This window comes from Microtus oregoni, unplaced genomic scaffold (assembly GCF_018167655.1).
Source record: "Microtus oregoni isolate MIOR12 unplaced genomic scaffold, Mior012 000006F_ref0000085, whole genome shotgun sequence".
Lineage (NCBI taxonomy): Eukaryota > Metazoa > Chordata > Mammalia > Rodentia > Cricetidae > Microtus > Microtus oregoni.
In genome coordinates, this window is record NW_024543065.1 from 35035789 (window position 1) to 35051730 (window position 15942).

The window sequence follows — 15942 nt, forward strand, 5'->3', positions numbered from 1 at the left end:
CACAACAAGCAAGCCAATAAACAGCAATTTCCCATAGTTTCTCCTTCATTGATTGCCTGAAGATTTTTGCCCTGCTTGAGTATCTACTCCAACTTCCCTCCAGGAATAGACTGTCACCTGGAATTGTAAAATAAAATATAACCTTTCCTCAACAAGTTGTTTTAGGTTATGGAACTCATCAGTAGAAATGGAACTCTAAGATTCTTGAATTTATAGATTAAAATATATTTGTCCCTTTCCTTTCATTACTTCAAACGCTCTTCTATACACATCTCTACTCTATTTAAAATATTTGGCCTTTTTTGGACTAATTGTTATACTGCATATATATATATATATATATATATATATATATATATATATATTCTTAAATATTACGTGTTCCATCTGTATAATGTTACTTGAATATAATATATGTTTTCAGGGTTCACTATTTGACACTGGAAAACCAATTGGTTTGTTCTTCCCTGAGGGAAGAATACATATTGTTGAGACATTATGGTGTAGCTACTAATGTTCTAGGAAACATAATCTGACATCAAACTGTCTGATCCTCTGGCTCTTAACTGTCTTACTGCTTCCTCTTCTATAGTGTTCCCTGAACTTTAGTTTCAGGACTGTTTTAGATGTGTCTGATCAGTATAACACTAAAGTGCAGTCGTAACACATATATACCTTGGAAGAAACCAACAGATATCTAATTATACCATAAACCATTTTAAGAAGAGGAAAACAATGCCTAGTACTGGAATCCTGTCTAAGTATTCTATGCTAGTATAGTATCCTCCATAATTATTGAAGGATGATTGACAACCTCTAATTCACTTAAACAATATGATAATATAATCTATAATAAAAATCTATAACTGCCAATCTTTTAATGAGTCTTAGTGGCATTTTTCTACCCATAGCCTCAGAATAAACCTGTAATTAAAGCATCAAAGATTCAACTTTTTCATTTTCATAATACAGGAGATGTATGTCCATATATGAAGTTTCCTGTGTATATCATTGTAATTACAAATGTGTATAAGCTCTAAATATATTCTATTAGTCAAATATAGCTTTCAGTACAAAATTGTTAGCCCCTTTATTTCTATATAGCTTTCATGGTATCCAAAATACAATTCAAACTGCTGAAGACAGAAAGTAATTAATAGTCCAATCAGATATCACACCTATGAATTACATGTCAAAATATTGTAATGGTTAAATATAGACATGATAAATAATCACTGCAAATTTATTCCATTTTTTTATTATATATTCTTAATGGCTAGAGTATTACTCAAAACATCAATAGTAAAACAAACAAATAAACAACAAAAAATATTAGGGATAAGGAGATAGGATTATTTTTTTTCCTTTTAGGACATGATAGGATGTTTTAAGAACTAGCATATTGGAATACTCAAAAATGTAAAAAAGGCATCATACATGTTTGATAGATAATTACATTAGTTTTAAGGAATGCTGAACCTACTGGTGATTGTCCAGTACCACTGCAAATCACTACTATCTGTGGAAATCTTATAAATAAAATAGCCAAGACTAAAATACAGAGACATTATTTCAAATTATTCAAGTTTGCTTTCAGCATTGTACTGTTAATATCTATTGGCTTATAGCTGGCTCTAATATAATTCTCAATTATCTTGCCTTGCTAAAGCAAACCTGCAATCTCAACTATAGGGGAGTCTGAGCTGATCACAAAGTCAAAGTCAGCCTGAGCAATAGCTGTAGATCTAGGCTAGCTTTAGCACTTAACAAGACCCTGTCTTAAAATAAGCTAGCCTACTTGTATAGGATATCCAATAACCTAAGTTCAACCCCTAGTACAACAAGACAAAAAAAAAGCTGCAATCAAATGGTACTTGCATATTAACAAATACAAAGTTGTTTATGATTGAGAAAAATCTATATAAATTTGTTTTTTTAAATAGTCCTAAGTCATTAAGAAACATTTAAAAAATATGTGATATGACTACTTCAATTTCCTAGACAAATTAAGTAGCCTGAATATTTAAAAATATTTAACTATGATCATTAAAAGGTAATATTTTCCATAATTTTAATTTAATTATCATTTGTTAGTTTTATGAATATTGATAAATATTAATTGTGTTATATAAATAGCACTGTGGCAGTAAGAAACCAAAAAAACATATAAAGTTTGATTATTGCTATTGTGTAATTTTACAATAAAGGCACATAGAGAAATGCACAAATTAAAAATCCCTTTGTAATATCTGGTAAATGGGATGAGAGAAAATGTGAGTGTAAGACACACTGTTTCCCACCCCAGCACCCATCTAAGCAGAATGACTACAGTCCTTCCTGGGATGGACACCTCAGAGATGAGGCTAGAAAGATGAGTTGATATTGAAATATAAGGAGAAAATAAAAAACTGAGTAAAGGTTTGTTGTTATAAAATAAAGGTTACATTTGGTAGTTTGTTTGGGAGGACAAAAGGCCCAGATTACAGAAAGTTACAGATGATCTTTACTCTGTAAGATTTGTGGAACACATATTGTAAAATAGAGAGACAGAGTCAAGTTCTGTTTTTTCAATAATATTTTGGAAGATGATGCACATGTAAAAAAACATTTTTTTAAAAAAAAATTCGGAATTTTGTATAAGTGAAAATGCAAAAATGTCACAATTGGAGAAGAACATTTGCAAAAGAGAGAGAGAGAGAGAGAAAGAGAGAAAGCAATGTTTAAGCAATCACAATAGAAGGGTACCTGGCTATCTCAGTTCAATCAGAACACAGATTCCTGATGAGGAAATGAAGATAGAATTGGAAGAGTTAAGACTGTAAAAGACTTGACTGTCAAGGATGTACTATCTATGATCATTGTGAATTATTTAAAATTTTGTATATTATGAAATCAGAAAAATAGTAATATTGCATAGGTACAATAAAAACCCCAGGAGAATAGGCTGGCTCTCAGCAGAAGAGTACATATCTGCTGAAACAAGTCATGACATCTTGGACAAATGGTTTGATGAACAATAAGTCAAATATGTTATTGTCTGTACTAAAATTTTGGCTGAAGAATTTTTCTTGTTTTGTGCACATAGAGATTTATGCTTGAAAAGAAACAAGGGGAGACTAATATTAGGTTGAAGAGGGTCTTAAGGTTTTAGACAAGATAAAGAAGAGTTTGAAATCCTCAGCTAGAGAATAAAAAACATCACCACACCAAGGCTGTTAGGTCATTGTTGCCAGCATTGCTTCACTATTAAAAACCTTTAATCCAAACTATTCTATTTTGAATGCCTCCAGTTTTGACATCCATTCTTGCTACTAAGATCAAAAATATGATTTTCCCTGGCCTGATTTGTCACTGTACTCAAATTTAGAGATTATGGATGCTAAGTATTTACAGGGGTTTTCTGAGATGCTAGCTTTGTTTCCTCTGGTCAAGAGAAACAGAAAAGGCACTAGTTAACTATCTTGACAATAGAAAATACTGACTAAATAATCTAAAAGCTACTGCTTATACTACAAATAAGATTCTTCTTTGTAAATGTCATAAATGATCATTACTAGCAATATAATTAAAACATGTAATTATTTTATTGGTAAAATATCTAATTTATCAACATTGGTTTAATTATGGTAGCAGTGAAACATTTCTGGTTTTTAAAATTACTTTCTATTTTATTGCATAAAGAAAATTATTAAGATAAGAGCTATTAGTCGAGCTGGAAACAATGAAATTGAAAACAAGAAAGAAATGTAATTTTTATTGAAAATATTGAAAAATAATTTCTATGTACTGTGAAATACAATTTTAGTAAAAGAATTTACATTTGGCTATTCATTTAATTTTTTACTTCTACATGTCTAAAAGGTTTTCAAATCTGGATGTTGGCAATTTATAGATAGTAGTAAATTGTGTATAACTGTAAAGATTTCCAATAACACATAAAGCTGTTTTTCAATACAGATACCTCAAATATTCATATGACTTATATCACTGAAGATTAACAAAATAAAATGTGGACTGTATAAACATTGAGTTTTCTGTTTTACAGTAATTGCTAAATGACTATAATACAGTGCATTCTGCTCATTAGTATTCCTATTAAAATGTTATTTTCTATCTACACCCATCTAAAATAATCGAGAAACAAAAACTTACCAAAATGGTGGTAACAATCAAAGAACGATTAGACAGGGAGTCTGTGATGTTCGCTGGCTTCCCTTTCTGACTTTCTGTCATATTCAGGCCACTGGCTGGGTCCCACGTTCCAATCTATAAAACAGCAAATGTACTTTGTGAATTGTCCATCAGGCACCTGAGAGAGGGTGCTGGAAGGGAAAGTTAGGACTGCCAACACTTACTATTCACCTCTGCAGCATTATGTTCTGTCATTAAAGTACAGGCTGCTTGTTTTAAGCATGATTCACTGTTCTGTGAAATGTGTTTAGTGAAGTATGACATTAAAGAAGAAAATAATTCACCATACTGCCACTATCAGTGTGGGAGCTTCATTTTCCATTAAAATTTCATTCTCCAAGATAAACCACATTTGATCATACGTTGGTAGCTACTAGAAACTGATGGATAGGGTATGTCTTTTAGTGTAATGGCCCTATTTCATTCTCTCATTATAAAGAGAGTATTCCACATCACAGACAAAGCTAAAAGACAGGGAAAAACCTGGAGATTGAGGATGATTAATAAGTATAGACAGGCTTATGGGAAGGATTGACTGCCTTTCTGTCTAACCGCAGGTAGAGTGAATCTATATCAAGATATCTTTGGGGCTTTTAAAATAATCTTTTGTTGTATTAAACTAATCCTGGAAAGGAGACTCTAGTACAATATCATCTAGATAACCTACCCCACTGCTTCCTTGTGTCCTCTATTTTAATAGATTTTACTGAACCAATGTCTTCCTATAGGTGAGGCTTTATTTCATACTATTTGTCTATAGACTTTTTATGTGACTGAACACAATGAGTAGGATGACAAAGTCAGTCTCTATGAAAGGAAATACAGACACAAGACCTCACAGAAGGCACAGGTTGGGTGTTTAATAGTAACTACATTACATCATGGCCCCACAAGTGTTAATCATCAGTGAAAAAGAACATAAGAAGAACTGTGTATAAAGTAATTCTCTATTGCTACCCTTCTAAACCTGAGGGTTATCAGTAATGAAACTTGTCTTCATATTCCCCTAGCTAATTATCTTAGTTATTTTCATCAAAGGACAGCAGCAAATTTTCTATAGAAACCAACATCTGTACATAAACAAAATTATGTTGAAGGTAACAATTGATTTAGCAGATGTTATTCTTGATGTTACATCAATAGTCTATTAAAGATCTTGTACTTGTAACTTGATTAAGATCCCTTTATTTTTCTTGCATTTAATTGTAGACACAAATTTATTATGATTTTATTATTAAATTTTAAACCTCTACTTTCATTTTAATTGAATAAAAATTGGAAAAGTATGACCATTTTCTGTTAAATGAAGGAATGGTATATACAGCATTCAGATAGTTTTATGTAAACATGAATTCCATTATAATGTTTGAACACTGTAATTAAAAATATAAATGATTTATATAATTATATAATTTTGCACATATCTTAAACAGATATTTACCATTATCTCATGATTAATTAATATTTTATTTTATCAATATCTATTTATTCACATTAAATATTTTTATGTCAATAAATGAAAAATTTAAAGATTTCATCAAGAGAAAGGAGACCCAAAATTGCTTCTTTTTTATTTTCATAATAAATTACTTTCTGACAATTATTTACAATGTAAGGTCATGGATTATGACCACTATGAGGTCATAAAAGTAGAGGCTGTTCCAGGTGTCTGGGTGCATGGTAGAAAAGAGTATAAATTTAAAATGACTGCTGATTTACTGAAGTCATTCAAATATAAAAATCTTTTTTTATATTTTTTACTTTATTATTATTATTTTAATTTATTTATTAATGATTTCTGCCTCCTACCCGCCACCGCCTCCCATTTCCCTCCCCCTCCCCCGGACTGAAATCTCAAGGTCCAAATCAGGAGCAGAAGGAGAGAGAGCACGAGCAAGGAACTCAGGACCGCGAGGAGTGCACCCACATACTGAGACAATGGGGATGTTCTACTAGGAACTCACCAAGGCCAGCTGGCCTGGGTCTGAAAAAGCATTGGATAAAACCATACTTGCTGAACATAGTGGACAATGAGGACTACTGAGAACTCAAGAACAATGGCAATGGGTTTTTGATCCTACTGCACGTACTGGCTTTGGGGGAGCCTAGGCAGTTTGGATGTTCACCTTACTAGACCTGGATGGAGGTGGGTGGTCCTTGGACTTCCCACAGGTCAGGGCACCCTGATTGCTCTTTGGGCTGATGAGGGAGGGGGACTTGGTCGGGGGAGGGGGACGGAAATGGGAAACATAAAAATCTTTAAAATTTCTTCATACACTAAACAAGAAGTGTCTCTCAATGGTATCTCCTAGTGACTGCCACTTTTCTATCTGTGGTTTATAACCAATATTTGTCAATTTTTCTCTTTAAATAATTTTTTTTCATTTCCATCATTGATGGAAATAGCCAGATCTTAAATGCTGCAATTCTATTAAACAATGTATTAATGGTCATGATTTTCCCCACCATTTCCTACCTAACCTTACCCTCAAAGTTACTGATGAAAAGCATTCTTTAATTCAGGTAATGCACAGAACAGCAATAAAAAAACAATTTTACTGGACTGAAGTGATTGTTCGGTAGATAGTCACACCTTCCTCTGTGCAGAGGAACTTAGTTCAATTTTTATGCAGTTCACAACCAACTGTAACACTAACTCAATGGGATCTCATAATGTCTTCTGACCTCTGAATGCATGTGTACACCCATGTCCCCAGACACACACCCATAAACATAATTTTAAGAAAATTAATCTTATCAGAAGAAAAGATTAGAAACTTTATTTCTAAAGTGAACAGTACCTAATATCAGACCAGATAAACACAAAATAAAAACAGAAAATTGCAAACATATTTCCTTCATAAAATAAATGTAAAAAAAAAATCTCAATAAAAGAAAGGAATTTATAACTGGGCGTGTTAACCCTTGCCTTTACCACCAAAATTGTACTGGAAGGGTAAATAAGACTTCTGTAAGACAGAGAATAGCTCTACAAAATGAGGTTTAGGAAAGCCAAAACTATAAATGAGGCATGAAATTAAATAAACAATTCTCAAGAAAAAAAATAAATATATACATATTAGAGTACTACTCAGTAGTAAAAAACAAGGGCTTCTTGAATTTTGCATGCAAATGGATGGAAATAGAAAACACTATCCTGAGTGAGGTAAGCCAGACCCAAAAAGAGGAACATGGGATGTACTCACTCATATTTGGTTTCTAGTCATAAACCAAGGACATTGAGCCTATAATTAGTGATCCTAGAGAAGCTAAATAAGTAGAACCCAAAGAAAAACATACAGGCGATGAAAGGAGACAGAGACAGAGACCCACATTGGAGCACCGGACTGAAATCTCAAGGTCCAAATCAGGAGCAGAAGGAGAGAGAGCACGAGCAAGGAACTCAGGACCGCAAGGGGTGCACCCACACACTGAGACAATGGGGATGTTCTAATGGGAACTCACCAAGGCCAGCTGGCCTGGGTCTGGAAAAGCCTGGGATAAAACCGGACTCTTTGAACATAGTGGACAATGAGGACTACTGAGAACTCAAGAACAATGGCAATGGGTTTCTGATCCTACTACACGCACTGGCTTTGTGGGAGCCTAGGCAGTTTGGATGCTCAATTTACTAGACCTGGATGGAGGTGGGGGTTCCTTGGACTTCCCACAGGACAGGGAACCCTGATTGCTTTTCGGGCTGAGGAGGGGGGGGGGACTTAATTGGGGGAGGGGGAGAGAAATGGGAGGCGGTGTCGGGGAAGAGACAGAAATTTTTAATAAATAAATAAATTTAAAAAAAAAACGACTGAAAACACTTTTAAAACTTGTTCAACATACTTAGCCATCAAGCAAATGAAAATTAAAACTGTTTTTATATTTCATCTTTCACCTTTCAAAATTGCTAAGATCAAAAACAAATTATGATAAATGCTAGCATGGGTATTGGGGAAAGAAAACACTTATTCATTGGTATTGTAAATGCAAATTGGTACAACTACATAAAAATCAGTATGGAGGTTCCTCAAAAAAAATCTTAAAACATAACTTTCAGATAATCCAGCTGTACCAAATTTGGGTATATACCAAGGATTCCACATCCTACTCTAGAGATACCTACTCATCTATGTTTATGACTGTTCTATATTCATCAGTATTCATCACTCACAATAGCAAGGAACAGGAAATAGCTTTTCTGTCCATCAACTGATGGATGAATAATGAGAATGTCATAGATTTACACAGTGGAATACAATCACTTAAAAAAAAGAACTTATGAAATTGAAAGGTAAATGGATGAAGGCAGAAACAATCAGAGTGGGATAACACAGACACAGAAAGAAAGATGTTATGTGATCTCTAATTGTGGGTATTACCTTTGAATTTTAGATTGTTTCTGGTGCATTTGGGATACACACAGTGTGAATAAATTACCAAGGGACCTTAGCAAGGGTTGTATAAGAGAGGGATGTTAGAATAAACCAAAAATAAAGATATAATGCTAAATAATAATAAAGCAATATAAAATGTTGAACTGGAGAAGAAGAGAAAATTGTAGGTTAGAAGGATAACCAACACTGAAGACATTTTTTTTAAAAAGACACATAAAAAACTAATACTTTACTACTTTAGAAGCATTATACATAAACATTCATTCATATATAAATAGATATATACTATGGACTTACGCTATAACTGGACAACAACAACATTGCTTACTAAACAGCAGAAGCTAACAGAAATTCCTGGAATGGGTTACTCCTTTTAAAGTGACTTTTAAGTCATACTCATAGATCACTACATTTTCCAATCCAATTACGAGAATCTTATATTTAAAATAGTTGGTGATTCAAAAAGAGACCACACCTTGCCAAAAAGAAAAGAGTAAGAGACAGAAATTCACAGACTTAAAGTGCATGTACATTCCAAACTTCCCTTCTCAAGGCACAGAAGTTGTGCTGGAAGGGCCAGGAAAAGTGCAACGGCCAAAGGTAATAGATGAGTACAAACAAGTAATTTCTAATGAACACAGAATGGCAACTGCACATGTGAACTCAATGTCGTTGTGACAAAATACACAAGACATATACAAGCTCAGGACAGACAACACAACAGCATGGCCTGGGAAGTTAATAATATATATACTCCAAACTCTGGAGAAGCTGGCAATTGTTAGTTTTTAAGGAAGTAAAAGTAGGTTTTCTGTAAGTGTGAAGTTGCTTCTGCATTCACCATGAGTCAGTGGAAAACCACATATCCAAGAATATTCTAAGCAATACAAATTGGTCTTAAAAGATTAAAATAAAAGAACACAAAATTTGGTATCTAGGAAAGTGGAAAGAGAGGTGGATCGTGGAAGAGCTGGGGTGACTGGATAAAATTAGCATCTACAAAATTCTTAACTCTCACAGAAGAATATAGATAAATAATAAATAAAAAAATCTTTTTCTCATTTTCTTTTTTTATTAATTTTTATTGAGCTCTGCATTTTTCTCTGCTCACCTCCCTGCCTCTTCCCTCACCCCTTCAATCCTCCTCCAAGATCCCTATGCTCCAAATTTACTCAGGAGATCTTGTCTTTTTCTACTTCCCATGTAGATTAAAGTCTCTTAGTGTCCTCATTGTTGTCTAGGTTTTCTGGGATTGTGGTTTGTACGCTGTTTTTTTTTTTTGCTTTATGTTTAAAAACCATCAATAAGTGAGTACATGTAATAATTGTCTTTCTGTGTCTGGTTTACCTCACTCAAAATAATGTTTTCTAGCTCCATCCCTTTGCCTGCAAAATTCAAGATGTCATTATTTTTCTCTGCTGTGTAGTACTCCATTGTGTAAATGTACCACATTTTCCTTATCCATTCTTCTATCGAGGGGCATTTAGGTTCTGGCTATGACAAAAAAACACTGCTCTGAAAATAATTGAGCACATGTCCTTGTGGCACAATTGAGCATCCTTTGGATATATATCCAATAGTGGTATTACTGGATCTTGAGGAAGGTTTTTTCTTAATTTTCTGGATACAAGTAAATAGGCTTGGAAGAGACAAGTAAAATAGACCATAGACAATTACAAAAGTAATAGGATTTTAAAAAATAAACAAAGTCTTTAATAAGACAGAGAACAGATAGTCATCGATTAAAAGGAGTAAAGAAAACTAAACCATGTAAAAATGGAAAATTCACAGAGAGTCTAGATTATATATATTATTGTGTTTTCTTTGGGTTTTTTAGACTGTGAAGGAGCTAAGTACAGAGAGACATTTCATTAGATTGGCTGATAAGCTAGACCAGCATATATATTGCAAAGGAATCTTTACTTCAGAATCTGGGTCTAAGTATGTGTTATTTTGAAAAAGAAGTTCTTTTGTTTCCATTCCACAGAGGATGAGAACCTGTGGATTGCTTCCAGACTAATATGGTTTGATGCACCAAGATCCCCTGAAAGATTGTTCTTAATACACTCCCAAAAATATTTCATGCAAAAAAAAAAAAAAAACAGCAGGAAAAAGTTTGGAGAACTATCCCCATATTCCCAAATATTGTCTATAAATTTTTGTTTGCATTTAAAGAGGAACATGCTATAGAGGTTTGCATTAGCATGGATCATGGTTTATTGACACAAATTTTAGGTAAACTTTGTTATACTGTGTATATGTATTTCTGATCTTGATTAAGGTGTTGTGTTTGTGCAGCTCATTTAGAAATATGTATAATTAATAAATATAAATAATAAATATAGCTTAATACATAATAATCTATAATAATCAAGCTTATAGTCATGTTAGTTAGATTTTCTAGATATACAGACATATATCTCAGGTGGATATGTATTCTTCAAATCTTTCAGAAACCTTCAGAATATGTCATTTAAAATATTTTGAAATCTTAGGACTTTTCATGACTATGAGACACATCTGTTCCTGGTAGAACCAATTGCTTCAAGAGGAAGATGGACATTGAAGCAGCTTCTTATGGAATTGAGCCATATGGGCAAGAAAATACTCTTGTCTGGATTGCTTGATGGTGTGCTACATAAACTGGACATGCAGGACCCACAGAAAAATGACTATTGAACTTGCTTAAAGGTTAGACCATTCTTCAGATTTCCTGCTTTATGAAAGAGTCTTCTTAACATTTTGCAGGATGCAGAAGAAAGTGACTGACAAACTGCCAATAGAGGTGGAACTGTCTTTGAAATTTCCTGTTTCATGCATATATTTGCTGGATACTATGGGCCTGTAGGCTGAAGATGGATGCCCCAATTTTACAGAAGAATTTTGGGTGACTGTCCAGGCAGCAAGGTGTCTCTGTAATTTCTAGAGTTTTGAAAGTTGCTTACAATGCACTTCCTGTTTACTTAGGTAATATTATATCCTTCTGGAGTTTGATGGAGTTATAGCTATAATTTTCCTTAGTAATGATAAAAGATAAAGTAGACATAAATATTGTAACTGTATTTTTGCTTGATACCTGTCTTGTTATATGTAATTTTACTATGTTTAATTTAAAACCTTCCTTTTCATTTAAACAGAAAAGGGAAGGTTATATGATATTCCCCTCTAAATGCTGTGAATATCATCAGATAATAAAGGAACAGCTTTGGGCCTATAACAGACCTATAGGGGAATAGAGGTAGGCAGGGGAAACTAAACTGAATGATGAAAGAAAGAATGGCGGTGCCAGAGAGAAACCATAGATCCGTCACTGGAGACAGATGTGCTGAACATTTCCTGGTAGGCCACAACTGAGTGATGATGTACAGATTAATGGATACGAGTTAAATTAATATGTAAGAGATAGCCAATAAGAAGCTAGAATGAATGGATCAAGCAGTGATTTAAATAATATAGTTTCTGTGTGATTATTTCAGGGCTAAGTGGTCAGGAACTAACAAGTGACTTCTTCCAAAAGATAAAAACCAATCTATCTCAAGACCCAGCTATACCACCTCTTGATCATATATTCAAAGTTCACTTTGCTTTCCTATGATCAAGCTCAACCATATTCACTTTTGCTCTATTTATATTAGACTGAAACTTGAAATAACCTAGATCTCCATAAACAGAAGAATAGAAAAAAAAAGAATGTGGTACATTTACAAAATTTAGTATTATTCAGCTATTAAAAATGACACATGAAATCTGTAGTCCAATGGGATTAGAAACACTCATCCTGAGTGAGGTACCTCAGACCCGAAAAGAAAAATGAGTTATCTATTACAATATATGTGTTTATTAGCCATAAAATAAATGATAACCATGCAACAATTTGTAGACCCGGAGAGTTTAGGTATATAGAAGGCATTGGAGGGACTCATTTTTCCCCCTGTGATGGGAAAATAGAATAGATTTTTGTTATAGAATATTAGTTAAAGATGTGTTATGTTTGTTTATGCTGTAAAATATTTATTAAATGATGCAAAGATGTAATGAATTCTTTTATGCTGCATTTATTTAACTCTGTGAAGCTGTGTTACTTTGAATGGCTAAAATATCTGATTGATCAATTATAAGCTGAAAGGCAAATAACAAGGCAGAATAAAGGCTAGATGAAGAGAATAAATATTAGGAAAAATCTGGGAAGAGATGTTCAAGAAGTAAAAAGAAAACTCCAGGCCAGTCATGCAGCTACACATCAAGCCATAAAGAAATAAGTAAGAAACAACATACTGAAAAATGATAAAAGCTTAGTGGCATAGGGTAGATAGATAATTGAAGTTAAGAAAACCTGCAGAGAAACAAGCCAAACAAAGACTGGACATTCATGAGAAAGAATAAGCCTCCATGTATTTATTGGGAGATGGGTAGAGGGCCCCCCAAAAGTAAAGAAACAAAGAGAAAAAAAAACCCACTATGGATTTTATGGTGAATTGTGGACAGGATCAGAGACAGAGCAGGAGAATCAGGTGGGAAGGGGGAATGGAGATGGGATTGAAGGAAGGAATTAATGGAGAGAGAGCTAGAATAGAGGAGCCTTTGAAGGATGGTATAGAAAACTAGTGCGGCTTTCTTTCGCACGACCCAGCACCCCTCCCCAACCCAGCCCCTCTGTATACTAGGACCAGTGCTCAACTACAGTCTTAAGCTCCTAAACTAAGGCGACTCACCCAGAGTGGTGAGTGCCTGCCAGCCGGGCAGGCCTCAGGGTCCCCTGTAAGGGAGCCGGGCACCTTCAGCTCAGGCACCAGGCTTCCTGCGCGCTCCTGGATACCCCCCCCCTGCTCCATTCATCCTGTTGGCCCTGGATCATTGGGCTACAGGCGGCCCTGTTTAGTTGCTGAGGAATCCCATCAGGACGGGTGAGTGTGTGCTACCCAGGGGCGGGCGGACTGTCCCGGAAGAGAGCACAAACCCCCTACCCCAGCTCCTTCTGCAGGGCTGTCTTTCTTTCACACGACCCAGCACCCCCAGCACCCCTCCCCAACCCTGCCCCACTGTATGCTAGGACCAGTGCTCAACTACAGTCTTAAGCTCCTAAACTAAGGCAACCCACCCAGAGCGGTGAGTGCCTCTCAGGACGGTTGAAGAGGAATCCCATCTGGACGGGAATGGTTCCTGCTTCTACACTGAAGAGATATACCCTGAGAGTCAATCACAGCAAAGTCTGGACCAAGAGACCAGGCCTCTCCTGGCTCCATTTGAAGGAAGAGATGGGAAGGCACCAATACAAGAATTCCTCCAACAATCTGAAAGGCAACATGACACTACCAGAAACCAGGGATCCCGAAATAAGAAGAATTGTACACCCTACTCCTGAAGAAATAGAAGAAATCGACTCAAAAGTGAACTATATGAAAATAATAGAGGACCTTAAACAGGAGGTGAAAAACTGCCATAAACAATTAGAGATTACAAACAAAAAGGTAGAGGAAATGAATAAATCGCTCAAAGACATGCAAGAAAACCAAGAGAAACAAGAAAAAGCAATCAAACAGGTTAGGGAAGCGGTTCAAGACATGAAGAATGAAATGGAAGCAATGAAGAAAGCACAAACCAAGGGAAGAATGGAGATGGAAAATCTGGGTAAACGAACAGGAATGACAGAAACAAGTACTAACAACAGATTACAAGAGATAGAAGAGAGAATATCAGACACTGAAGATACCATAGAAAAAATAAACACACTGATCAAAAAAACAGCAAAACCAACAAATTCTCATCACAAAACATTCAGGAAATTTGGGACACAATAAAAAGACCAAACCTAAGAATAATTGGAGTAGAAGAAGGAGAAGAAGTGCAGTTCAACGGTACAGAAAATATACTTAATAAAATTATAGAAGAAAACTTTCCCAACCTGAAGAAAGAGGTACCTACGAAGGTTCAAGAAGCATACAGAACACCAAATAGGCTGGATCAAAAAAAAACATCCCCTCGCCATATAATAATCAAAACACAAAATATACAGAATAAAGAAAGAATATTAAGAGCCGCAAAGGAAAAAGGCCAAGTTACTTATAAAGGTAAACCTATCAGACTTACACCTGACTTCTCTATGGAAACCATGGAAGCCAGAAGGTCCTGGATAGATGTACTGCAAAAACTAAGAGATCATGGATGCAAGCCCAGACTACTATATCCAGCCAAACTTTCATTCACTATAAATGGAGAAAACAAAATTCTCCAGGATAAAAACAAATTCAAACAATACGTAGCCACAAATCCAGCCTTACAGAAAATTATAGAAGGAAAATCACTAACCAAGGAGTCCAACAATGCCCACAATAACTCAGTCATCTAGAGACCTTTCACCAGCGCAACTCAAAGAAGGGAAACACACAAACCCTACTACTAAAAAAGTGACCGGAGTTAACAACCACTGGTCATTAATATCACTTAATGTCAATGGGCTCAACTCACCTATAAAAAGGCACAGGCTAAGGGATTGGATACGAAAACAGGATCCAACGTTCTGCTGTCTACAAGAAACACACCCCAACCACAAAGACAGGCACCTACTCAGAGTAAAGGGCTGGGAAAAGGCTTATCAAGCAAATGGTCCTAAGAAACAAGCAGGTGTGGCCATACTAATTTCTAACAAAGTTGACTTCAAACTTAAATCAATCAGAAGAGATGGAGGGGGACATTTTATACGCATAACAGGAACAATTCATCAGGATGAAGTCTCAATCCTGAATATCTATGCCCCGAATATAAAAGCGCCCACGTATGTAAAAGAAACATTACTAAAACTCAAGGCAGACATCAAACCACACACACTAATAGTAGGAGACTTCAACACTCCTCTCTCACCAATGGACAGGTCAATCAGACAGAAACCTAACAGAGAAATTAGAGAATTAATGGAGGTAATGAAGCAAATGGACTTAACAGACATCTATAGATTATTCCACCCGAAGAGGAAAGAATATACCTTCTTCTCTGCAGCTCATGGAACCTTCTCGAAAATTGACCACATACTCGGTAACAAAGCTAACTTACGCAGTTACAAAAAAATATTAGTAACCACCTGTGTCTTATCAGATCACCATGGATTAAGGTTAGAATTCAACAACAATGCTACCCCCAGAAAGCCTACAAACTCATGGAAACTGTACAGTCAACTTCTGAAACATACCTGGATTAAGGAAGAAATAAAGAAAGAAATTAAAGTCTTCCTTGAATTCAATGAAAATAAAGAAACAACATACTCGAACTTATGGGACACTATGAAAGCAGTGCTAAGAGGAAAGTTCATCGCACGAAGTGCCCACTTAAAGAAAACAGAGAAAGCACATATTGAAGACTTAACAGC

The 15942-nt window shown here is 35.1% G+C and overlaps 1 protein-coding gene across 6 annotated transcripts in view; it reads right to left on the reverse strand.

The window, feature by feature from the left end:
- Grik2 (glutamate ionotropic receptor kainate type subunit 2) overlaps positions 1-15942 on the reverse strand; it is a 604302-nt gene that overhangs the window by 223914 nt on the left and 364446 nt on the right. For all 6 annotated transcript variants that reach the window (XM_041653577.1, XM_041653579.1, XM_041653578.1 and 3 more), the window contains one exon: positions 4153-4266. In XM_041653577.1, the coding sequence (XP_041509511.1) occupies positions 4153-4266 (114 nt within the window). The remainder of the gene's footprint in view (positions 1-4152; positions 4267-15942) is intronic.